The 27,734-nt window shown below is 40.5% G+C and overlaps 1 protein-coding gene across 1 annotated transcript in view; it reads right to left on the bottom strand.

Moving 5' to 3' along the window:
• The window catches only part of LOC134225098 (putative uncharacterized protein DDB_G0277255), a 506,490-nt gene that overhangs the window by 68,210 nt on the left and 410,546 nt on the right, over positions 1-27,734 (bottom strand). Inside the window, exon 9 of the mRNA XM_062704885.1 lies at positions 1,933-2,337. Within this exon, the coding sequence (XP_062560869.1) occupies positions 1,933-2,337 (405 nt within the window). The remainder of the gene's footprint in view (positions 1-1,932; positions 2,338-27,734) is intronic.

Raw genomic sequence — 27,734 nt, 5'->3', positions numbered from 1 at the left:
TCTAGTTCTAGCTATGATCGCATTAAACAACAATCTTCACTAAAAACTCGAAGGTGCAGTACGCAAAGGTGACGTAGGGCTACATCGCTATACGAAATGGATGGTATTTGTCATCATAGTTAGTGTCTCTTTATTAACATTGAGCAAACTGCTCTTAGTTTAACCGAAATTTGTAGAGTGCTTCGCGAATATGCGGTAAAGCAAATAAGTATGTCTGAATTTTGATCTTGAGCAATAATTATGCGTTTAAGTGGTTTCCTTGGCCAAACAAGATTCATTTGATATCTGCAGCCTATAACCTTAATGATTCCCGTAGCTTCACCGGCATTTGAAATTCTATCGCAAGTCTATACATTGCCTTCACGTTATATGAAATAAAAATAATTTGTGCTCATTATTTCTCTACATCAGCATATTTCTGAACCAATGCCCCATCCTCAAATTATTGCATTATAAAATGGAGGGAGAAAAGTATTCGCCAAGCAAAACGTGCAATCTAATCAGACTTTGCCATTTGATATCCTACTAATGGGTCTCTAAGGTCCATTAGTTGTAAACTTCGTTCTTTAAATTTTCCGTTCACCGAGCAAAGTTTCCTAAATACTGATGGAAAAATTACATCTGAGCTGGCTTTGGGGGGTAAGCCCTCACCATTTTTCCCTTCATAACGCTCACATGGCCTCTCCGCACCCAGCAAGTGTGGAGAGTAGAAGCACGGATCGAACGTCCGATCTCGTTAACTGTTATCGAGCAGAAATTAGTTTTTCCACATGGGAAGAAGTGCAATCCGCATGAAAACTCTCTCGGATGGGAAAGTGCGCTAATTCCATTTAAGTAACAGCAACATCTCGGGATCTTTATGGAGCAGAAACTTTCCTCCGTTGGGTAGCTTTTTGCTCTGCAATTGAATCTCGGGTCAAGTTTATTTAATGGGCGGATCTGCGACACAGAGAGAATTCCGAGCAAAAAGCGTTTTCTTTTTTGTTCGTTCTCGGTTGTCATTTCACGATATAATCCGGTGGTAATGGAACGATTATAAAGAAAAATCAATTCAATTAAGGCCACAACAGACACCATACACTCAACGCCAGTTGACCTGAACCACAAAGGTGTAAAATCGGTGGCAAATGATGCCTGTGCGTTGTCAATCATTGCCGTGCCTGTAACAAAGAAATCCAAACCGCATCGTAAATTAATTTCACGTAATCCCCATCACCATCATCAGCGTTAACAACGATTAAAAAGTCACCTATGAACTGAAGTCATTTAATTATCATCAACTTTTCGTCGATCCATGCGTTCCATGCATATCATATTGTTATTTCAGTGTTCTGCTTAATTGACGATTAAATTTCTGAAAGCTTACAGGATTTAAGATCGGAACTTAAATTTAATTATTGGTCGATCAACACTGATGATAGATAAAACGTTAATCATTCGGTCATTATACGATGTGATATTTTTAGTCTTGAAGTTTTGAAATACGAAATTGATTTCATTTAAAAAATTCTTATTTCCTAAACATCTGGTAACTATTGAGTGAAAAATTAACGATGAACTAAAACCTCATGCAAAATTTAACTATGGCATTCCATGACGAAGTTTTTATGTTTCTAATAAGAATAGTTGATGAAACTTTGCTTGTTTCTAGATTCCTCGATACTAATTCAGATAGATACATTTCAAATGGTAAATTCACTATTTGAAGCATAAATTAGAACTAAGCTCACTAAGTATGCAGTTGTAAATACGGCATTCGTCCGAATTATGTTTTTGTTTGTTCCTTTTTGGGGCCAACTTGCAGCAAAGCAAACCACATAAGCAGCTAACAAACTAGGCAGAAGCAACTCATCCAAATGGCGAGAAAAGCCATAACTTCAGCAGCAAGCATTCAAAGCGCCTAGCATAGCAAAAAACGGACAAGAAACTAACCTTCCCCACCACCAAAACTGCTACAGCGACTGCCGAAGCGGCCACCGATGCCGGTCGGGACCGTGAGCCGAGCCATGGAGGGCCGCCTGCCCCGCGCAACACCACCGTCACACGGTTCGTTGCGGCGTCTCGCCGGAGGACCGCGCCTCAGCAGACCGTGGCGCCTAAAATGGTTCCAGAGGCACTTGATCTTGCGGAACTTGCTGTGCCGACAGCTGGCCGCACCGGACCCATCGTCGTGCGTTGCACAGCCGCACGGAGACGATAGCTGCGGGTCAGCTCCGTGGCCCGCGGCATCATCGTGCTCGTCGCAGTCCGTGTCCGTGTCGGTGGCGTGGACCACATTTTCGTTGTTTATCACTATGCAGATGGCGCCACGGCGGGTGTGCTGCTTCAGGCTCGAGTCTTCGGTGCACCGGAAATATACGGATAGGGCTTATTAGTGGGGTGTCCCAAAAAAACTTTGGATAAGTTAACCCTAGATGGATGATGTGCATGAATTATGTACTTGCGACGAATAATTATTAAATGAATTATTTCGTGAAAATGTCTTCTAATATTTGTTCCGTGATCAAATTTTTCGCATTGTGCATGCATTGCATTGAAGACTTCTACTAATTGAGCGTGACTAATGACAAGGTTGGAAGAATACAAGTATCAGTTGCAGTATCGGGCTGCTCTTCATCTAACATTTTTCAAATACACGAGCGATGCGTTTAGTTAGTATCTAAACTTTCTCTTGATAATTGATTACTCACAGCTTAACTTGAGAAGCATTTATAACGCTTCACGTTGAATGCGAATATTTGTATTTAAACAGGTAAATGGATGAAAACATCGCCTCAAGCGGTCCCGTACTGTTACAAGGACAACATTACCACTGAAAATCACAACACAGGTGACATTATGTGCGTTACTCCGTAGCACCCGACCAAAAATTATGTAACATTGTTTCATCGAATATAGGATATAATGAAATAGACGCGCAATCCACTAACAATCGTTACCGAATACCAAATCAAACTAATAACATGCTAATACAGGAATGAAAGTACAGAGCAGAATCCAGTAAGCAGCCTCGACTATCTATAATGAAACGCTTCATACTCGTTGATTTATTTTCAATGACAGGGATACTTTTATTTTAAATTACTGGGAAATTTGCATTCGTGATGCTCATCCCTAGTAACATTTTCGTTTTATATTGGTTTTATAACACTCTTGTAGAGTAAATTTTGGTCTTCTAGAGCGTAATAAAACTTAAAATGTTACTTGGGATGTGCTGCATTTGTAGATCTAGACTTCTAAAATCGTCACGTTACTGGGGTTTGTTGTTTGATTGGTAAAATTAGGAGATTATTTGGTCATAAAGTAGGAAACGGATTATCGCTTTAAAGGCGTTAAAGTTAGTTGCATGTTTGCATGATTGCATGTTCATATAAGTTAAATACTAAGTTATTACGATACCGGAATGTCCCCATGAGTGTTTTTAGGTAAAAATTGGCCTCCCAGGGGAAACGATAGATAGGGATTTTGAAAACTGTTCCGCAGGATATAAGAATAAATACATATGTCTTGGGAAAAACTCATTACTCATTTGAAACGCATCCAAATCAGCATCTAAAAACTCATCGATGAGTTGAACCATCCATTTGAATCATCGTAGGATCTCTGTTGTTCTCCTTCGTTAAAAAAAATAGTGAATTGGCGTTCGACACACAAAACAATGGATGCTCTTGCGTGTGTAATTGCATGTTTAGATGTTCATGCTCTTGGTTGTCGAATACTGCGATCAATAAATCATTAGAATCGTGAATACAAACAACAGGTTTCTGGCCATCTTCATTCAAAATTATCACCTACTCAATATACCTGTAGTTTGCTAGTTTGTTTTGTATCTAGGGATCATCATTGTTTTTGCAAGATTGGCTACGGAGTACGGATGCTGTAATTTAGAATGTAGAAAATATTCCAAATTCAATATGAGTTAAATTTACCGCTTATGAAGAACTTCATATTAGAGGGTCTTGTTCGGGAAATCCCGGGACAAAAATCCCGGGATATCCCGGGATGTAATGCATCCCGGATCCCAGGATTTTTTATGTAAATCCCGGGATTTCTCGAAATAAAAAAATACATGATAACAAAAACATTTAAGAAAAATTAATGTATGTATGTTCTGCATAATTGCACCTATTCTAGTTTGTTAGTCCATCGACTTTTATTTTGCCCGCATGTCTTATGCACACCCATGCATACAAACATACACAAACAAGCAATCACAGATATCTTCTCAATTCTATAGGTCTCCTAGCCTTCTGACTTTGTTTTTGGAGCGAACTTGTTTTTGGAGCTGATGAAAATAAAGAATCATCTTTCCAGATTTCACAATAATCGAAGCGCCCAAGTCCAAGACGATCATGTCGGAATCAAAATTTTCAGATAATGCTGACGACGATTGTTTCAACGACATCAATGGTAGTGAAGAATCAGATGACGAATTCAATTCGTTCTCATTTGGTAATATCTGAACTTATATTATATTGATTTTCTTAACCAATTGCTGAATTTAATTCACGATTATATAAAACCGATTTTGGAGAAACATTTAAACGGATCCGAAACATTGCTCGAATTTTCCGTCGCTCGCCAGTGGAGAACTCAATGTTCCAGAGAAAGGATGAAAAACGGTTTAGGCAACAACTTCAACTCGTTCAGGATGTTCTGAAAACTACACAGAAAAAAATTATGAAAAATAAACAGCGCGTAAAACTTGACTAACTATAATTCTGAAATAACTGCACTAAGAAGATTTTTTTTTGTCGGATTCAAGCATCAACGTCTAAACATTTCTTAAACCGTATTGCCAGCGAGTAGACAAGTGGCGATTCGTTAGAAAATTGAACTCATACATATTTTACCATTCTTAAAAATGTAACAAATATGTGAAATTGAAATTGCAAGTATTTTTATTTCTATCCCGGGATATCACGGTATAACGAAAAATTTAATCCCGGATCCCGGGATTTTTCATAGTCCGGGAAACAAGACCCTCTACTTCATATCGGTAATCATCCAAGCTTGTTCAGATGATTCAAATTGCTCTGATGCAGATGTTCTTGACCCTCCAAATTAAGCAGCACCACTTGTTCCACAACGATTAACAGCAACTGTGATGTAACTTACTTCTTCTTCAATGGCTCTACATTTCAACTTGCCTGCTTTTTAACTTAGTATTCTATTACCATTTTCTCCGTTATTATTTGAAAGCTTTTCTATGCCCGCAATTGCATGAGTATGAATGTAGTGTGGCAGATGTAGGAATGAAAATTTCATGATCGTAAAACATGATTAGGGTAATTCGCCAAATGTTGAACGGCTAATTTATTCACCTATTGTTGAACGCACGTGCATTTCTTATGGGAGTTCAACAATACACGGAAGAAAAAAAGTACCCAAAATTGAGTATTTTTAAACTTACTTTTGAGTTATTTTTTCTCTTCTCTTTCATCCACTCTTTCTTTTGTTGTCAAAAACAAAAGAGCCAAACAATCCAACGACGCCAGTTCAATACGGGAAACCAATTTTGAGTTTTATTACCTGAGGTCGAAATTGAGTGAATTAAACTTACATTTGGGTAAATAAATTTTCCGTTGGTCACTTTTTTAACATGGGAGTAAAGGCAAACTACTTCGACCCTACTTACTCAATTTTGGCTTCCCGTACGGATGTTCGAGGTTGGGTGAATTAAACTCACTTTTGGGTAGTTTATTTCTTCCGTGTAGGCGACAAAATTAGCCGTTCAACATTTGGCGGTTTCCCCTATAACATAATGTGTTATGTTCATCTTTACCGAAAAAAAATGCCTACATTTTTGGTAAATAGGAATTGCGAAAAAAAACGAAGATACCACCTTCAGTATAACTTGAACCTACATTCAATGTTGAATCAGTTGACAAAGTTAATTGCCTACATTTTGAATAATCATAATCTTTTCAATAACATAATTTGTTATAGTAAAAGCTATTTCCACCATTTTTCATGAAACACATCGAGCTATAGGGACACGGCAGGTATTTTCGTCTGTTCGTCATAGTCTCGAAAACCAATAAAAAAGACGTTTTTTTGTAAAACTCATACATACCAAATCGTAAGCTCAGGAGAAACGTTCTGCTATAGTGGAGTTCTAGCAAATGTATATGTGTATATGTGCCATCACAAATATTGCCCTCCGCTCGCTTTCAAATCGACTTCTATAAAAACATTCTTCATGCCTGCCGTATCCTAACGGAACTATCAATTCTATACTTTCGCCTCTAATTCTATCATGAACATGTACGTCCAGGTTTGGAAGATGATATTAGCATTTCCATATCATTGCAAATTTTGTACATATATTCACTAAGAGACAACCATATGAAAGTGTAATTTGGGAAAGGGGGAGGGGTCTGGAGGGAAGGGTCTGGAGGGAGGGGTCTGGAGGAAAAGTATTGTTCAGAAAACGGGTAATCCAGAATAAATTCTGAACCCCTGGACCGATTTCAACCAAATTTGGTACACACATTCTCTACCCCAAAGAAAATATAACAAAGCGGGGAGGGCGGTCATTGTGAAAAGAGGGAGGGGGAGGGGTTGTCTTTATAAAATGAGCAATTCAGTGTAACTCCCAACCCCCAGTACCCATTTTAACCTAATTTTATACACATATTCACTAATTCACTAAGAGTAGTCGATCATATGGAAGGGTAATTTGGTAAAGGGAGGAGGGGTCTGGAGGGAGAGGTATTGTTCAGAAAACGGGCAATTCAGTGTATCTGCTGAACCCCTGGACCGATTTTGTCCAAATTTAGTACACACATTCTTTATCCTAAGGAGAAAACAACAAAGGGGTGGGATGATCATTGGGAAAAGGGGAGGGTAAAGGGGAAGGGTTGTCTTGAGAAAACGAGTAATTCAGTTTAACTCCTAACCCAAAAACACCGATTTCAAATTTGGTACACACATTTTCTATCCTAAGGAGAAGATAACAAAGGAGGTAGGAGGGTCATTGGGTAAAGGGGGAAGTTATGGGGAAGGGGTTGTCTTTAAAAAACGAGCAATTCAGTGTAATCCCCAGAACCAGATTCAGTACACATATTCTCTATTTTTGAAAGATGTTTATTGAAAAGGTAGAAGGACCAAACAAACATCTAAAAATATATTGATACAAAGGTACAATTCTAAGAGCGGTATATCTACCTCTGTGGGTTTCGTGCTACAGTATTGGACATTTTAATTGTAACGGGTGGTCACAAAAAAACGGGAATTCAGAATTACCTGCAAGATTAAATTACGCCGCATTGTGGACCACGGACCATATGCTATTATTTATTAATCTAAGTTTAAAGACTAAGGCCAACTTTTTATAAAACGTTTATCAGTTTGAACTATACTTCTTTGTAGTTTTCTTCTCGAGCCACTCTTTTCACTCCCGTCATTAAGTGGCCACCCGTTATAATTTTCAATCCCGAGCAAAGCCAGATACATATAGCTAAATTAGCTATCTTTATATATAAAACTCAATTTTTGTATGTATGTTTGTGTGTATGCTCCAGCATAACTTCTGAACCCATTGACCGATTGTAACCAAATTTAGAACACACATTCTTTATCTTAAAGAGACGAAGGGGGGTTAGGGATGCCTATGAAAAAGAGGGAGGGTGTGGGGGGAGGAGTATTGTTTAGTTATCGATCAATTCAGCCCTTTATCGAAATCATGGTTAGCCCAGTGAAAAGCAATGAGTAATGTATTTCCTTCTGGATGGTGGATGTGATGCCTTCTTTAAAAATATACGTTTCCCTGGAATAAGGCATCGGTGGATGTTTTTCCTTCTTTAGAAATAGACGTTTGCCCGGAATAAGACGATTATTGGTTTGCTCCCTTCTTCAAAATCAGTCAATGTTTTCAAATGAAATCTGCCTTCTTTCAATCAAATGAAGAAGTATCAATAAGACAACACAATTATCCTGTTGACCAATTGGTTTATTCATTTTCCGATTGTGAAAAAAAAAAATTGCGAAACAAGCTCGAAATTCCGAGCAAGGCCGGGTACGTAAAGCTAGTGTTTAAATGAAAACACGATTATTGTTGCAGAAAGAATACAGTCCATATTTATTTTAAAACCGGGCAAGTTAAGGCCGGAACATTTTGGTCCTACGGAACCGGATGAGATCCAGAGTGCGATCGCATGAAGAATGAACAGTTCAGTAGTGGAAAAATAATGTGTGTGGCACCGTGAGTGCGAAGAGGACGCAATTTCTGGGAATGCCCTTCACGCAAAAAAGTTTTGAATTCCCGTGCAAAATTGATGACGGGAAATTCCAATCGGATCACAGATTCGACGGGTAGAAATTTTTCAAACGCTCAAATTCCGAAACCGGTTACCGGTCGAGCAATTCATACCCACCACAATTCACAAACAAATTTTGCCGCTCGTCAACGGGTAGCAAGCACTTCAGTAAATTCCAATTTTTCCAATGTACCTACGTATGCAAACATCGCTGCTGGTAGACAAAATTTCTCTTCTCAAAATAAGGTTTTACCCATGTCCCAACAGAAAATAACGGTCATGTTGCCGATTCAGGTAGCATGACTGCTCCGATTTTGACTTTTAACTGAACAATTGCATCACATGATTGATGCAATGTTCAAAGCAAATACCATTCCTGAAGCTGTTCAGGTTGGTATAAAGTACACACAAAAATTGTTATCGGACTCCGTTTCAATGGATCCAAATAATTGTGTGAAAGTTCTAAATTGGAATGCCCGCTCTCTAAAGGGTAAGGAAGATGAATTATTCAACTTCCTAAAAGTTCATAATGTGCATATTGCCATTATTACAGAAACTTATTTAAAACCAGGACTCTCCATTAAAAGAGATCCAAATTATTTTATCTACAGAAATGATCGTCTTGACAGCGCCTGTGGTGGGGTCGCCATTGTCATTAATAGACGTATCAAACATAAATTATTTTCTTCGTTTGAAACCAAAATTTTTGAAACCTTGGGAGTTTCTGTTGAAACAAATTTTGGACAATTTTCCTTCATTGCATCCTACTTGCCTTTTCAATGCAATGGGCAGCAAAAGAATTTGTTGAAAGCTGATCTTCAAATTCTGACTCGCAACAAATCAAAATTCTTCGTAATTGGTGACTTCAATGCCAAACACCGTTCATGGAATAATGCTCAAAGCAATACCAATGGTAAAATTTTATTTGAAGATTGTTCTGCGGGATATTATACTATTCAATATCCCAATGGACCAACTTGTTTTTCTTCCAGTTGAAATCCTTCTACAATTGATTTAGTTTTAACGGATTCAAGTCAGCTGTGTGGCCGATTGGTAACTCATGCTGACTTTGACTCTGATCACCTTCCTGTGACATTTGAAATCTCACAAGAAGCCATTTATAATCCAATCAGCTCTACTTTTAATTATCATAGAGCTGATTGGGATTTATATAAACGTATATCGATAGGAATTTTGATGTTGATATTCCTCTCGATACCAAAAGTGATATTGATAATGCTCTCGTATCTTTGACAAATTTAATTGTCGAAGCCAGAGGCATTGCAATTCCGAAATGTGAAGTTAAATTCAACTCCATTATTATTGACGACGATCTTCAGCTACTGATCCGTCTTAAAAATGTGAGAAGAAGGCAATACCAAAGAACTCGCGATCCCGCGTTGAAAGTTATTTGGCGAGATTTGCAAAATGAAATTAAAAAACGTTTCGCTATTCTGAGAAATACCAACTTTGAGAATAATGTCTCGAAGTTGGATCCCAGTTCGAAACCCTTTTGGAAATTAACAAAAATTCTTAAGAAACCTCAAAAGCCAATTCCAGCGCTTAAAGAGGGAAATAAAATTTTATTAACAAATGGCGAAAAGGCTCAAAAACTTGCTCAGCAGTTCGAGAGTGCCCATAATTTTAGTCTAGGTCTCACTAGTCCAATTGAGGATCAGGTTACACGGAGCTTCGAAGACATTCTCAATCAAGAGAATGTTTTCGACCCTTCGTTGGGAACTAATTTGGATGAAGTGAGATCTATTACTAGAAAATTTAAAAATATGAAAGCCCCGGGTGATGATGGCATTTTCTACATACTTATCAAAAAACTTCCTGAGAGCTCTTTATCCTTTTTAGTTAATTTATTTAACAAATGTTTTCAATTGGCATACTTCCCAGATAAATGGAAAAACGCCAAAGTTGTTCCTATTTTGAAGCCGGACAAAAATCCAGCTGAGGCTTCTAGTTATCGCCCAATCAGTTTGCTTTCTTCAATAAGCAAACTGTTTGAAAAGATTATTTTAAATAGAATGATGGTTCATATTAATGACAATTCTATTGCTGATGAGCAATTTGGTTTTCGCCATGGGCATTCAACCACTCATCAGTTATTAAGAGTAACGAACTTAATTCGGCTCAACAAATCTGAAGGATATTCGACTGGAGTTGCTCTTCTTGATATAGAGAAAGCATTTGACAGTGTTTGGCATGAAGGTTTGATTGTAAAATTGATGAATTTTAATTTTCCTCTGTACATCATTAAACTGATCCAAAATTATTTATCAGATCGCTCACTGCAGGTAAACTATCAGAATACTAAATCTGATAGATTACCTGTAAGGGCTGGTGTCCCCCAAGGCAGCATACTGGGGACCATATTGTATAACATTTTTACTTCTGACTTACCTGATTTACCACCAGGGTGTCAAAAATCTTTGTTTGCAGATGACACGGGCCTTTCAGCCAAAGGGCGAAGCCTTCGTGTCATTTGTAGTAGATTGCAAAAAAGTTTGGATATTTTCTCCACTTACTTGCAAAAATGGAAAATTTCCTCGAATGCTTCCAAAACTCAGCTTATAATTTTCCCACATAAGCCGAGAGCTTCTTATTTGAAACCTTCTAGCAGACATATTGTCACTATGAATGGGGTTCCAATTAATTGGTCTAGCGAAGCTAAATATTTAGGACTTCTGCTAGATCAAAATTAACTTTTAAAAATCACATTGAAGGCCTTCAAGCCAAATGTAACAAATATATTAGGTGTCTATATCCACTTATAAACAGAAAATCAAAACTTTGTCTTAAGAACAAACTTTTGATTTACAAACAAATTTTAGACCTGCCATGTTGTATGCTGTGCCAATATGGACTAGTTGCTGCAATACCAGAAAGAAGGCACTCCAGAGGATTCAAAATAAAATTTTGAAAATGATTCTGAAGTTGCCTCCGTGGTATAGTACCAATGAACTTCATAGAATTTCTAATATTGAGACATTGCAACAAATGTCCAACAAAATAATTTCAATTTTAGATAAAAATCGTTGCAATCTTCTATTGCAACGATTAACTCCTTGTACCCTTAGTATAAAATAGGTTAAGTTTAGTTTAAGTTGAAAACATTGTAATTCCTACATGGTTCAATTCAACCAGAGGAAAAATTCTAACTGCCAGAGGCAATTGAAATGTATTAATAATAACTAAAAAGTAACATAGCAAATAAGGATGATAGTGTTAAGAAAACACGGAACACCTAGTCTAAGAGATGAATGCATGTATTAGATAATTAGCAAATAAAATTAGTTAAAAAAAAAAAAAGAGGACGGAAGTAAACAAAGAACAGTGAGTGCGTGCCGCCATTTTTGTTGGGTAGGTTTCAAAGAGCTGGAACCCCTTGGAAGTAGTCCCGCTGCTTCACCCATCTTGACGGATAGTAGTCCCGCTGCTGATCCGTCGATCCCATGTAGCGCGTTCTACTTACACACCCGACACTGAAAACGGCGTCAAAGCGGAACTGCAATCTCCTATGTCCACACCGACCGAAGAGTGCAAAAGGAGGAAAAATGGCGGAGCTTAAAGCGCTGATTGCCAAACGTGGTGCAGTAAAAAGCAAAATGGCGAGAATCAACACTGCAATCGTCGCAGTTGAAGATCCGCCTGCCTTGTGTATGGCGCACTGCTTCGTATCGGACGTGCATGATGGTGTTTATTTCTGTTTTGTTCGGTTAAAAAATAAATCTATTAGTTCGCCAATAAACGTGATTCGTATCTGACGCGTATCTGGCTGTTTAATTCTACGTGGATCCAGGTGTTTTGTTCTGTTTTGTGCGGTCCGTACGTGAAGAGTGTGCGTTTGCTCATATTTTCTGTTGGATGCAGAACGATCGCGCGTTCTTCGAAATGCTTGGTTCTGCTTTGTGCGTGTGAGTTTTTTTTCTTGGACATAGTTTCGCACAAAATAATTATGAAGTCGCTTACCAAGGCGACTTCCTATAGATAACCTTTCCCGAGCAGATCACGGAGAAGCACATGATTTCTCGATCTGAGTGTCCATCTGCCATAATAATTTTCTTATCTTCCCTCCCTAGCAGCATGTGCTAATTGGGTAACTGCAACTCGTATTTGACCAGATTTAGTCACAAACAAGTTGCCGATTGTGTCTGACTTGTGCTGCTCGGGCTCTCCTAATCCTAAATTGACTGTGAGGACGTAGCTGAAATCTTTTTTTTTTTTTTTCCAAGTTCGTTTATTTGGTAGGCTCAGGCGTGTATAACACTTTACGGAGCCATGGTTCTTTGTGATATATACAATCAATATCATTTAATTTTTCAGTTAGTAAGAGAGGGGTAGAAGCCAGCGTACTCGTGGTGACTCGAGGTTAGTTTACAATGTTTAAGGATGGACAGGGCTAAGGATTTGGGATCAGGGAATTTCAGCTTCTCATCCGGGTATTTGGCGTCAGGGACGATGTGGCGTGTCGTCGTGCTCGAGGAATGGTTCGACTGGGAGCATCTTCCGGATGGCAGAGCTATGGTGCTCTACGGAACAGAAAGCAGAGACTAAACACAAAAAAACTTTGACAGAAGAAAAAAAATAGATTTTGATATCAGAAGCACAAAGAAAACTATAAATGGCCTGCATATAGACCACATCACGATCTCCCAAAACACCTCGAACTTCCCTGAAGGGTTGTTTACCTCGGGCCACTAGGGTATCCAATAATTGCTCTCTGGAGGCGTCATTTTCCGAGCAGGACCAAACTACGTGATCGATGTCATCATAACCGGCTCCGCACCTACATAAGTTGCTATCGACAAGGTTTATTCTGTACAGATGTGCGTTTAGTGAATAGTGATTAGACATAAGTCTCGACATCATGCGAATGAAGCCTCGACTTAAGTCCTCACCTCTGAACCACGCTCGCCCAGAAACTTTTGGAACTATAGAAAATAGCCACCGTCCAAGTTCGTTGTGTGTCCAATTATTTTGCCAACTTTGAAGAGTACTCTGACGGACTAATGGGAAAAACTCGTTGCTCGAGAATTGTCTATCATAAACCTCACCTTCCTGTGCGCCCACCTTTGCCAGCGAGTCTGCCTTCTCATTGCCGTAGATTGAGCAGTGAGAAGGGACCCAAACAAAGGTAATCTTGAATGATCTTTCGACCAAAACACGCATCTGCTCTCTTATGTTTGTAAGAAAGTAAGATGCGTGCCTAACAGGTTTCATCGACCGGAGTGCCTCGATAGAACTAAGACTATCCGAGAAGATGAAATAATGGTCTACGGGCTGATTGGAAATTATCCCCAAAGCGAAGTTAATTGCTGCCAGCTCAGCAACATAAACCGAACACGGTTCCTGAAGTTTTTGGAAGGTGGTTGAAGTCACATTGAAAACACCGAAGCCAGTGGATCCGTTGATGCGAGAAACCATCAGTGAAATATCTGTTGTTGCAATTGACATGTTCATATTTTTCAGAAAAAGTGAGGGAATAGATATTTGTCGAAGATGATCTGGTATTCCTTGAATAGCATGTTTCATGGACAGATCGTATACAATTGAGGAACTGTCGTTGGTGAAGTGAACTCGAGGTGGATTATAACACGGAAGACAAAGATCTGATGATATGTAGTTGAGATAAACTCTCAGGAATCTTGAACGACAAGTTAGTTCAAGCATATTATCGAAGTTATGTAAGACAAGTGTGTTACTTGTCCCACATTTGATGAGTATTCTAAGTGAGAGCTCCCAGTAACGGTGCTTTAAAGGAGTGACTCCAGCAAGCACCTCCAGGCTCATGTTATGCGTTGAATGCATGCAGCCAAGGGCAATACGTAAACAACGATACTGAATTCGTTCCAATTTTATCAGGTGGCAATCAGCTGCTGAGAGGAAGCAGAAGGAGCCATACTCTAAAACAGAGAGAATAGTCGTTCTATAGAGTTTGATGAGGTCTTCCGGGTGAGCACCCCACCATGTTCCGGAGATAGAACGTAGAAAATTGATCCTTTTCCGGCATTTTTGTATCAAATACTCAATGTGGAGTTTCCAGGTACATTTGGAATCAAACACGACCCCAAGGTATTTAGAAGATAAAGATTGGTTGATGTCATCATTCAACAGCTTGAGTTTCAGTTGAGCAGGATACCGCTTCTTAGTAAACACAACCAACTGAGTTTTTGCGGTGAAAACTCGATCCCTAGATGTCTGGCCCAAACAGTCAGATTATCCAGGGTACTTTTGTAATGGTCCTTGCAAGACAGCTGCACATGGACCTCTTAGAGAGACCACGGCATCATCTGCAAGTTGTCTGAGCGTGCATTGTCCTTCCAAACAATTGTCAATATCTTTGACATAGAAATTATAAAGCAAGGGACTTAAACATGAACCTTGGGGAAGGCCCATGTAACTATTTCTGGAAGTTGTCAGAGTGCTGAGTGTGAAGTTCATTTGTTTTTCTGACAACAAATTGTACAAGAAATTATTTAAAATACGGGTAGCCCATTACTGTGCAGATTGTCTGACAGTACTTCAATGGAAACTGAATCAAAAGCGCCCTTAATATCCAAGAATACTGAAGCCAATTGCTCCTTGTGCGCAAAAAGCCAGTTGTATATCTGAAGAAAGCAACGCTAGACAATCGTTTGTTCCTTTACCTTTACGAAATCCAAACTGAGTATTTGACAGTAATGCATTTTGCTCGACCCAATGGTCGATTCTTGAAAGGATCATTTTCTCCAATAATTTTCTCATGCATGATAGCATGGCAATCGGTCGGTATGAATTGTGATTAGACGCTGGTTTCCCAGGCTTTTGAATAGCTATTACTTTGACCTGTCGCCATTCAGGTGGCACAATGTTGTACTCCATGAAACAGTTGTACAGGTCAAGTAATCGTCTTTGCGATATCTGGGAGGTTTTTCAGAAGATTGAATTTGATGTTATCGCATCCCGGAGCAGAGTTATTCGATGAAAGAAGAGACATAGAAAGTTCCAGCATTGTGAATGGTCCACCCAAAGAACCGGGATCATTGACTGATTCTCGAAATAGCGGTTCTGCTGGTACGGAATCTGGACAGACCTTTTTGCGAAGTTGAATATCCATCGATTGGAGTATTCTTCACTCTCGTTGGTGGAAGTGCGGTTCCGCATGTTACGGGCCGTTTTCCAAAGTGTTGTCATTGAGGTTTCTCGCGATAGTCCTCGACAAAACGTCGCCAGTAGCTACGTTTTTAGCCTTGAGAAGATTTTTGAGCTTTCTTTCAAGCCTCAAATACTCTTCGAAAAGCTCAGACCTTCCGTATTTACGGAAAGCCTTGAAGGCATCAGATTTCTCAGAATACAACTTAGTACATTCATCATCCCAACCAGGAGTGGCTGGTCTTCTTATGACGGTTGTACTTGGAACGCGTCGTTTCTGAGCTTCTAGTGCGCTTTTTTTTAATTAATTCGGTAAGGAATTGATATTCATCCAGCGGTGGAAGAACATCAGTTGATTCAATACCAATATTTACCGCCGATGCAAATTTTTGCCAGTCAATGTTCTTCGTGAGGTCGAAAGGAACATTAACTGGCTCAGATTGTTGATAGCTACTTTTAATTGTGGTAACTATCGGCATATGGTCACTACCGTGGGGATCTTGGATAACCTTCCACGTGCAATCTAACGATAGTGAATTTGAACATAAAGACAGATCAATACGGCTTTGTTGACCATTTGGTCCTATTCGAGTTACTTCACCAGTGTTCAAAATATTCAAATTGAAATCGTCACACAAATCATAGAAAATAGGCGCTCTATAATCGTCATACGTTTCGCCCCATCCAATACCATGTGCGTTCATATCACCCAATATCAATACTGGAGATGATAGGAGGGAGACTGCGCTCCAAAAATGTCGACGATTAATAGAGGCATTTGGAGGAATGTACACTGAAGCTATGCAAAGGTCTTTATTCTTCACATTTACTTGGCATGCGACGATTTCTAAGCCGGGAACAGTCGGAATGGGAATTCTGTAGAAGGAGTAGCATTTTTTGATCCCCAAAAGAACGCCACCATAATGATCATCCCGATCTTGGCGAATAATGTTAAAATCGTGGAAGTTGATTTCATCTTCAGAAGAAAGCCATGTTTCACAGAGTGCAAATATGTCGCAATCGGAATTGCGAATCAAAAACTTGAACACGTATAATTTATTTTTAAGACTATGACAGTTCAACTGCAGCACAGTGATTGTATCTTGTGTAATAGCCGTATTATCCATCGAAAGATACAATTCCTGCAAGAAGGGGCCATGAAACAGTCAATTGCTTCAGATAACTTTCCACTGTTGGTATAAAGAGGTCAATGATTGGCCTCAATGAATTCGGAATATTGAATAAATTCAAAAAACGGTCCACAAGGTCCTTAAAGGAGATCAATCCTCGCTTGGACGGAGTACTTTTTGGGAAGAACGAATTGAAGTTTTTCTTTCATTGATTCTCCTAGCCGGATGTTTCTTGGAAACATCGGTTTTGGGCAATGGCGGGAATGTCTTGCTGCAAGATGGATCCAAAGGAGCAGTGAAGACAGGTTGCTTCGGGATTTTAAATAATCCCCCATTGCCTTCAGATTTGGGCAAGCTTTTATGGATGACTTTTGATTTCTTACGGCGCGATCCCGGGGAAGACGGTTGCTTCCTCTTTTCGGGCACGTGTACCTCCGTAGAATCATCCATATCAGCTGTGTCAGAGTCCAATTCGTCAATGCATATGGAATCATAATAATCACTTACTTGAACGGTAGCTGAAATAGCAGACTTTGCAGTGGTATCGGCGGATGTGTCTTGCGCTTTAACCATTTCCGCATAAGTCTGCTTGGAGCGCTGTACCAACGAGCGCTTCACTTTTTGGGTGCGCTTTCTGTACACCGGGCAATCTTGCAAACCATGGGCAGGAGCCATACCGCAATAAGCACATTTTGTGGCTTGTTGCTGGCAGGATTCCTCCCGATGTTTTTCGAAACATTTACCACAACGTGGTTTGTTGTCACAAAACTCGGCAGTGTGACCAAGTTGTTTGCAATTGGTACAATTAAATACCCTTGGTACAAAAAGACGCACCGGAAACAACATATTCTCTAAATCGACATATTTTGGGAGAATCGAACCGGCAAACGTCACCCGAAGCGAGCCTGACTTAGAATATACCTTTTGCCATCTACCATGGTTGCTGAGTGCAATTCCTTGCAATCCAGAATATCCACGGTAGACTCCATTGCGTTCTTTAAGCGGCCTTTTCCCGCAAGTACATCCTTGCAAGTCAGGCTCGCTGCGTTGATCACACCTTCGATTTCGACCTCCCGCGAGGGGACATAAACCAAATATTCAACATTGTAGGCCTTGTCTTTAGCAATTTCGTTCGCCACCTGATATGTAGGTGCGGTGATTCGTAGCTTGTTCCTGTTGATCTGACTAAAATCAAGCTTCGTAAAACGACGCGTCAAATCTCGCTTAATGCCGAGAAAGTCTAGACTTTTCACTTTCTGCCGAAAGTAAACAACCCAAGGCCCAGGCGAAGCCGCATGGTACAATCGTGTGCGGACATCTTTCAGAGGACTACCGCCCCCCATAGTCTCTGGCTCCATTCTCACCTCGCAAGGTGGAAGGACTATTAATTCTTATACTAACTTAGAACTAATAGCAAATTAGAAAAAAATATAAAAAAAACTAATTTAATGTATTATAATTAATCCCACTCTGTATCAGAGAGATGGGAGAACAATAAAACAATGCCTTCCACTTATCTGCGCTGCTGCTGTAGGTAGCAGCAGAAACAATAGCCTGCTTCACTGGCGTCGCCAGAAGCAGCTACTTCGCTCGCCGACAGTAATCGCCTTGGATCCGTAGGTAGGCACCACACAATAGACACGCACTACCGAACAAAACCCGCGATGAGACACAGCACACACGTCTGGCTCGTTCGAACTATCGGCACGGAATGAAGCTGAAATCTTTAATGGTCTTAAATTGATGAAACTACAGTAGGGTGGCTCAAATTAGTATGGGAAAAACTTTTTTCAATTTTCTTGATGGGCCGCCCAGTAAAATGCTAATATCTTTGCCTAATAAACTCTAATCTTCTCGCGGTTTTCAGCATATCATTCTGTATTTAATTCTACAAGAACTGAAAGAGTATCATGGTTCTTGATCGTAAATTGTGCCGTCCAACTGCAAATCACTGTTTTGGGATATTTCTCCATACATTTGTCCATATATACTTCCAATGAGTTTAGCACCGCCCAAACGTTGACCGATTTGACTGAAATTTTGTCCAGAGCATCAGGGCACCAAATAGAACCGAATAAGAGGGCGGCCCATCAAAAAATTTGAAAAAGTGTTTTTTGAGTCACCCTAATGTACAGTGAGAATAGTTTTCTAATCCCAAGACGGCTATTAAATTGGTTTGTTGTGCATCGTATAAACGACTCTTTTGACCAATTGACCGTTTCAGCCGAATGACCAAAGAACATTATTAGTCAATTGAGCTATTCAGCAATCCGAGTTTTTCAGCCAAAGGAACTGTTTGACCAAATGGCTAGATGGGCTTCGGCCAAATGGCTTTTTCGCTCAAACGACATATTCGGTAAATCAACTTTCGGTCTTGTGCCCTTTAGTCAAATATCTTTCCTGTTCAAAATTTTAACGGGAATAGCATGCAATTTTCACAGTATTTCAGGCGGAAATATATGCAATATTAGAATGCGTGTTATTATCTACCTATATTGGATCCCAGGACATACGGGTCTAGAGGGAAACGAGATTGCTGATGAGCTAGCCAGGAATGGATCTAATGAAAGGTTCATTGGCCCTGAGCCCTTCTGCGGGATCTCAGACTGCTCTGTAAAAATGGAACTGAACAAATATATGGTCAGTCAAATCACATCAAACTGGAATGCACTTCCCCATACGAGCCAATCCAAAAGGCTCGTAACGATTAACCCCAAGAAAACCCAACAACTATTAGGTCTCAACAAAAGGGATCTCAACATCTACACCGGTCTAATAACTGGACACTGCCCCTGCAGATACCATCTACAAAAGATCGGAGCAATCCAAACCTCAAATTGCCGCTTCTGTGACGAGGAGAGAGAAACATCAGAACACATCCTCTGCTATTGCAGTGCACTCACCCAACGTAGGTTCAAAGTTCTCAGCAAGCCCTTTTAGGGCCTGCTGACATATGGATCTTATCCCCAAGGACGTGGTTGGCTTCATAAAGCTAGTCTCGCCAGAATGGGGTAGTCACATACTGTAACTCAGGATCTCTATTCATCAATAATAGATGGTCTTGAGTTCAGTCGATACCAAGGTATCTCAGTGACAAACATGTTACTGAGATAACTTGCGTATTTCACAGTAAAGGGGTATATCACAATAGTCCTAAAATCTGGACGCAGTGATCTTCACCCGACAAACGAGGAGATGCAATTTTCAAGGGAATTCTTAGTATTTTTACGAAAAGTTCTTTTAGGATTCAAAGTACATTACGGGAAATCCAACGGAAATTCTATTGAATCGGTGTGGAAGATTAAAGATCAGCGGCGTGACAATTTATTAATGGCGGCACGCCGATCCAAAAATGCCAGCGGCGGCGCACACCTCTAATAAAAGAAGCATCACTTCCATTCGTAACCACAGATATTAATTTGAGACTAACCACTGTCACTTCAACCGTCGAGATCTGTCCTGACTATGTTTTTGCGAATGCAAAGGAAAGGAAATGATGGTTGGATGGTCTCATAGGTGCCTCGAGAGGTATTGATATTGTTAGTGTGAAAGGCATAACAGTGGGAATCGTCTAAGTCAGGCCTGCCCAATCTTTTCAAGCCTCGGGCCAATTCTTGGAATTGACACTTGCTGGCGGGCCATAAAATATTTGGTACATAACTTCCCAAATATTTTCATTTTCATTTTCTGGAAAAACTAAACACGATTTTATTGCGTTCAAACATTCTTTTTTGTTTATTTTGTTCTCGTCATTGCATTAGAGATCCATTTGAAACATTAAATTAAATTATTCACACCATTTACCGGGTGATAAAAATGGAAATTTCGTTACTTTACCAGCATATTGAACAGAATTGCATGAACTGTTTGTAGAAATATACCACATTTCAGAAACCCACTGTGCCAAAGTGCTTTATGATCAAGTCATTGAGATGTTTATGATTGGTGATATCTGCTTGAAATGCCAAGTAACTCATCTATTCAGGATCTTTCAGCTCGAGCAGTGGTTTTCCTTTATCTTGTAGAAATGGTTCCATTTTTTACGAAAGAACAAAATCTCTCAAGCATGGTACCACGGCTTAGTCACTGAAATTCGCAAGGTTCAGTTCCCTAACATTGATAAAGTTGATGGTCTTAATAACGAGCGTCAATACTTAAGGAAAATTGGTCGTTTTTGCAAATCGATTCTTTTGGTGAATATGCAATGGAAGGGAAATATCGAAATACCTATGTGTTTGTTTTTCCTTGATGAGAATTGTCTCAACGCCATTGTTTTTCTTCTGTCATTCCTGATGCTCCATTAAATGTAAGGTCACTTAAGTTTTCGAAGGAGAAAAAATTGCCTTTACGCAGGTCTTAACAGCCGTCAGGTTTTTCCTGTTAGTTATTCCCTGCATTGGGATCAAAGCTGCCAATTTCTCTGTCATTTGAGAATGACCATCAATTCTCGGGTACTTATTCAAAAGGACGTATGTGATTTTGTGAACAAAAATTAAAACGTTGATTCCCATAATCTGATAGCACTCCCACGCAAACCATCACTACATACAGGTAGGGGGACCTGTTCGTGGTGTTGGTTTTCGTATGAGTGCCATTGGATTGGACAAATCGACGTATGAATCTTTGTTTAGAAAATTACATACGTCCTTTTAAATAAGTACCCGAGAATTCCTCTTATGAAGACAGCCACCTTCGCCACGTTTTTCACGTCAGTATTTTCATCGTTTGCGAGAGAGTAGAATAGCGGCTTTTTCACGTAACGTAGCTTTCAAATCTTCTGCGAGAACTTTTACTCTTCACCGTCTTCCGCGCAAACTAATGTTACCTCAAAATTTTGTAGCGAAATTTTATTATTTGAGGGGGGATTACAAAGTTTTATTAGGAAAATAATCAAATATTGAGCTATCATGAAAAATTCTTAAAAAACACTGAAGAGTTTTTCGATTTTATCAATTTACGCCTTTAATTTTTTTCCCATCCCCTTTATTATCGAAAGGTCAATGGGAGAAAAGAAGAAATAAATATTTGTTCCGTCCTCAATGGAAATTTGAATTGATTGAGCTTTGAGCCTATCCATCAACTGGGCCTTCTCAAATTTCATATTTTATAGAATTCTTGGATTCAGATTTTATTCCTTCAATATATAAAAAATTTCCGAACAAATTAGGCAACCAAGTCTTCCTTTTTTCAACGTAATCATAAACTAATCTGATCAATTTTTATTGAAAACGTGATGTTCCACATCATCCTTCTGTGTCTTGCGGTAGCTTGGTGCAATAATTTCAAATTATGTAAAATATTATTTTTCGTTTCAAATTCAAATAAATGGTTTTGCACCAGTAGCTATGATTTAAAACTTACGTTTTTAGTCGTGAATAATTTAAAAGAGTTGTTCGAGCTAGATAGAAAAGCTGGCGGGCCGAATATGGGGTTATTTTTCTTACACGCCGCGGGGGCCACACAAAATGGAGGCGAGCGGCCGTACGCCGCGGCCCGTACGTTGGGCAGCCCTGGTCTAAGTAGAATATAGCACACAGAAAGAACTAGGATTAAAATATACAGCCGAATACATGTCGAATAGGTCATTTGACCGAAAAAGTCGTTTGGTCGAACAGGTCAAATAGAATAGGAAAAAGTCATGTGGACGAATAGGTCCTTCGATCCAAATAGATAATTTTGCCAAAAATATCATTTGTTCAAATAAGTCATTTGATTGAGTCGAACAAATAATTGGGCCGATCAAATCATTCTGCTGAATAGTTCGTTCGGCCGAATATCTCATTTGACCAAATAGGTCCAAATGAGAAGTTAAAAATGATGAGTAAAAAGACAGACGTCTCACTTCTCATTTCGCACTTCTCACTTTTCACAGTGAGAAGTGAGAAATTAGGAGTGAGCAGTGAGGTCTCTTTTTTCTCACTGTGCTCTTCTCTACAAATGGCCTATTTAGCCAAATGAATTATTCGGTCGTATTTCTCGTTCAGCCAAATGACTCCGGCCAGATGGGTTTCGGCAAAATGTTGTGTTCGACCTAGTGGCATTCGGACAAATAGCTTTCGGGCATATGAGTTTCGGCCAATCGACCCTTTCCCACTAGTCAAATCTGGTCGCATATAAGTTGCGACAATTGACTTGGAACATGTGTGCCAGAAAATTATACTTTTCGCGTAGTGTAGTTAACACATCTCGGACAAACATATCAAATGGGAAGGGGATTTCAACGACTGAAATATCCAAAAAAAGTTGATTTGAAAGCCAATCTGGCCATAAGGTACCGGATGTTCATTTAAATAATAAAAATCCACTGGCAGTAGCAGAGGAAGGCTCTATTACAAACGCCAGAGTAACACAGGCCATTGCTTTCTTGTCTTCTTGTTTGTTTTCTTGTTTTGTTGTCTTCTAGTCTTTTTGTCTTCTTGTCTTCTTGTCTTCTTGTCTTCTTGTATTCTTGTCTTCTTGTCTTCTTGCCTTCTTGTCTTCTTGTCTTCTTGTCTTCTTGTCTTCTTGTCTTCTTGTCTTCTTGTCTTCTTGTCTTCTTGTCTTCTTGTCTTCTTGTCTTCTTGTCTTCTTGTCTTCTTGTCTTCTTGTCTTCTTGTCTTCTTGTCTTCTTGTCTTCTTGTCTTATTGTCTTCTTGTCTTCTTGTCTTCTTGTCTTCTTGTCTTCTTGTCTTCTTGTCTTCTTGTCTTCTTGTCTTCTTGGCTTCTTGTCTTCTTGTCTTCTTGTCTTCATGTCTTCACCTCTTCTTGTCTTCTTGTCTTCTTGTCTTCTTGTCTTATTGTCTTCTTGTCTTCTTGTCTTCTTGACTTTTTCCTTCGAAGAAGCAATAAATTATATTTTCCAGATAGTATGAAGTCCATCTGCAAATAATTTGTTTTTAATTATTCATGGGTGTTTTTTCTGTTATCTATAATTACAGAATGCTTTCCTTTCTGATGTCATAAAAATAATAAATTTAAGAAAGTTGAATTACTTTACATCTATTGACAAAGAAAAAACGTCTTTCTTAAGATTGTTGAAATTGAACTTGCACATGATTTACAATCTGCTGGACAGGACAGAAAGTGTGGAAAAGCAGGCATCAAGCGGCTACCTTCTACCAAAGCTGTGGCACCACCAACGAGCTGGGAACCGGCTTCATAGTGCTGGGAAAGATGCGCCAACGCATGATTGGGTGGCAGCCAATCAACGCATGGATGTGCAAGCTGAGGATAAAAGGCCGTTTCTTCAACTATAGCATCATCAACGTACACTGCCCACACGAAGGAAGATCCGACGACGAGAAAGAAGCGTTCTATGCGCAGCTGGAGCAGACATACGATGGATGCCCACTGCGGGACGTCAAAATCGTCATCGGTGACATGAACGCTCAGGTAGGAAGGGAGGAAATGTATAGACCGGTCATCGGACCGGATAGTCTGCATACCGTATCGAACGACAACGGCCAACGATGCATAAACTTTCCAGCCTCCCGTGGAACGGTAGTCCGAAGCACTTTCTTCCCCCGCAAGAATATCCACAAGGCCACATGGAAATCACCTAATCAAGTAACGGAAAACCAAATCGACCTCGTTCTAATCGACGGTAAATTCTTCTCCGACATCACGAACGTACGCACTTACCGCAGTGCGAATATTGAATCCGACCACTACCTCGTTGCAGTATGCCTGCGCTCAAAACTCTCGACGGTGATCAACACGCGTCGGAGTCGTCCGCCGCGGTTAAACATTGGGCGGCAACAAGACGGTAGACTAGCCCAAGACTACGCGCAGCAGCTGGAAGTGGCACTCCCAACGGAAGAGCAGCTAGGCGCAGCATCTCTTGAAGATGGCTGGAGAGATATTCGATCCGCCATTGGAAGCACCGCAACCGCTGCACTAGGCACGGTGGCTCCGGATCAGAGAAACGACTGGTATGACGGCGAATGTGAGCAGTTAGTTGAGGAGAAGAATGCAGCATGGGCGAGATTGCTGCAACACCGCACGAGGGCGAACGAGGCACGATACAAACGGGCGCGGAACAGACATAACTCGATTTTCTGGAGGAAAAAGCGCGCGCAGGAAGATCGAGACCATGAGGAGACGGAGCAACTGTACCGCGCTAATAACGCACGAAAGTTGTATGAGAAGTTGAACCGTTCACGTAAGGGCCACGTGCCACAGCCCGATATGTGTAAGGACATAAACGGGAACCTTCTTACAAACGAGCGTGAGGTGATCCAAAGGTGGCGGCAGCACTACGAAGAGCACCTGAATGGCGATATGGCAGACAACGGTGGCGGTATGGTAATGAACCTAGGAGCACGCACACAGGACATGCGACTTCCGGCTCCGAATCTCCAGGAAATCCAGGAGGAGATCGGCCGGCTGAAAAACAACAAAGCCCCTGGAGTTTTAAACACGGTGGTGAAGCACTGGCTAGAGCGCTGCACTGGGTGATTACCAAGGTTTGGGAGGATGAGGTTCTGCCGCAGGAGTGGATGGAAGGTGTCGTGTGTACCATCTACAAAAAGGGCGATAAGCTGGATTGTAGCAACAACCGCGCAATCACATTGCTGAAAGCTGCCTACAAGGTACTCTCCCAAATTTTATGCCGTCGACTAACACCAATTGCAAGAGAGTTCGTGGGGCAGTACCAGGCGGGATTTATGGGAGAACACAGGCCACAGACCAGGTGTTCGCCATACGTCAGGTATCGCAGAAATACCGCGAATACAACGTGCCCACACATCATCTATTTATCGACTTCAAAGCCGCTTATGATACAATCGATCGGGACCAGCTATGGCAGCTAATGCACGAAAACGGATTTCCGGACAAACTGACACGGTTGATCAAAGCGACGATGGATCGGGTGATGTGCGTAGTTCGAGTTTCAGGGGCATTCTCGAGTCCCTTCGAAACGCGTAGAGGGTTACGGCAAGGTGATGGTCTTTCGTGTCTGCTATTTAACATCGCTCTGGAGGGAGTAATACGAAGGGCAGGGATTGACACGAGTGGTACGATTTTTACGAAGTCCGTCCAGTTATTTGGTTTCGCCGACGACATTGATATCATGGCACGTAACTTTGAGAGGATGGAGGAAGCCTACATCAGACTGAAAAGCGAAGCTAAACGGATTGGACTAGTCATCAACACGTTGAAGACGAAGTACATGATAGGAAGAGGCTCAATAGAGGTCAATGTAAGCCACCCACCACGAGTTTCTATCGGTGGTGACGAAATCGAGGTGGTTGAAGAATTCGTGTACTTGGGCTCACTGGTGACCGCCGATAACTATACCAGCAGAGAAATTCGGAGACGCATAGTGGCTGGAAATCGTACGTACTTTGGACTCCGCAAGACGCTCCGATCGAATAGAGTTTGCCGCCGTACCAAACTGATTATCTACAAAACGCTTATAAGACCGGTAGTTCTCAACGGACACGAGACCTGGACGATGCTCGTGGAGGACCAACGCGCACTGGGAGTTTTTAAAAGGAAAATGTTGCGTACCATCTATGGTGGGGTGCAGATGGCGGACGGTACGTGGAGGAGGCGAATGAACCACGAGTTGCATCAGCTGTTGGGAGAACCATCCATCGTTCACACCACGAAAATCGGAAGACTGCGGTGGGCCGGGCACGTAGCCAGAATGTCGGGCAGTAATCCGGTGAAAATAGTTCTAGACAACGATCCGACGGGAACAAGAAGGCGAGGTGCACAGCGGGCAAGGTGGATCGATCAGGTGGAGGACGATTTGCGGACCCTCCGCAGACTGCGTGGTTGGCGAAGTGCAGCCATGGACCGAGCTGAATGGAGAAGTCTTTTATGTGCAGCACAGGCCACTCCGGCCTTAGTCTGATAATAAAAAAAAAACATGATTTACAAAATGGAATACAATTTTTCGAAACATTATTAATCTCACGAGTGTAATGCAAATTTATTGTTATATCTGCTAAAAATCCGTACAACGAAAGCATGACATTGACATAGAATTGATGTGATAATGAATTTTTCCTTAACAGCGAAAGCAATCAGTATAATATAATAACTAATACTTATGGATTTATTCTACCAGGTTTTCGGATAATTAGGCCATAACTTTATAACGTTCGGAAATTAAGTTTATTAAATCAACTTACATTATGATCAGATTCTTCCTAATCCACCGCAGTGCAGCACACAGCCTCATGAAGCAAGCCCCCTGAACAACTAAATTGGAAGCCCAGATTAAAAAAAAAAAGTTACACCCTAGATTCGGACATCTTTTTTTCCGCCCCACGCACCGTTATTTTCCACTTTTCCACTTTGGGGTGTGAAAGCATAAATAATTATGACTTCACCGAGGCGAGGTCTCATTCACAAAAAAATACGCGCACCGGACGAAATGAAGAAAAAAAGAAACGATGAGCAGAGGATGATTACCACCGCTGATTACGTATGCAAAGTTATGACGAGGCGAAGCAAAGTGTAAATTTAATGAGCGGAGTCCTTCTGCGAGGGATAGACACGAGAAGCAAACCGACACTCTTGCCTGCTGGAAGCGAGGGATGTGTCGAAAAAAAAGCAATCATTTTTCAAGTTAATCCGATACGTTACACTTTATTACATCGCCGACGGCAGGACCATCGTAATTTACTTTCAGAGGAGGTGAAATACGAGTTTTCCAGTTTCAGATGTTATTTCATTTATATTTAGTCATTTGAAGACACGTTATTCCACCCGGAGGTTGATGGAATGCAAAATGCAATAGAAGACTGTTGGCGTTTGCGAGTCAACTATAAAAATGTTCTCTACTTCTGTGTTCAGTGTGGAAATTTGGGTTTTTGATATTAGAGAAAATTTCAGATAATTTGTCACATTCCATTTTTATCTCTTATTTTTAATTAGTAATTACAGTCTGAGAAGACAGCTGATCCCTAAATAGAGGGTAACGTTTAATTTTGACGAAAACATCAACCATGTACAAACGATCACTAAAGGTGTCAATTAGAACAGCTCAGGCCGGTGTAGGAACAAGCACCGTCCAATCTGGAAAGTGCACTCCCAGCAGGGGTGCGAAATATTTCATAAGGACCACATCTGGTGGTGAGAAAATTTACCTTTCAACATCGTCCATCGTTGCTGCTGTGGTCAACCATCCATCAACATAAACAAACACACACTTCTGATACATCGAGAATTTTTCAGCATAAAAGTGGGAACTAAACCAAACTTCGATCGA

This window comes from Armigeres subalbatus, chromosome 1, assembly GCF_024139115.2.
Source record: "Armigeres subalbatus isolate Guangzhou_Male chromosome 1, GZ_Asu_2, whole genome shotgun sequence".
Classification (NCBI taxonomy): Eukaryota; Metazoa; Arthropoda; class Insecta; order Diptera; family Culicidae; genus Armigeres; species Armigeres subalbatus.
The sequence above is the reverse complement of the archived record's forward strand: the minus strand, read 5'-3'. Positions and strand labels throughout refer to the sequence as shown.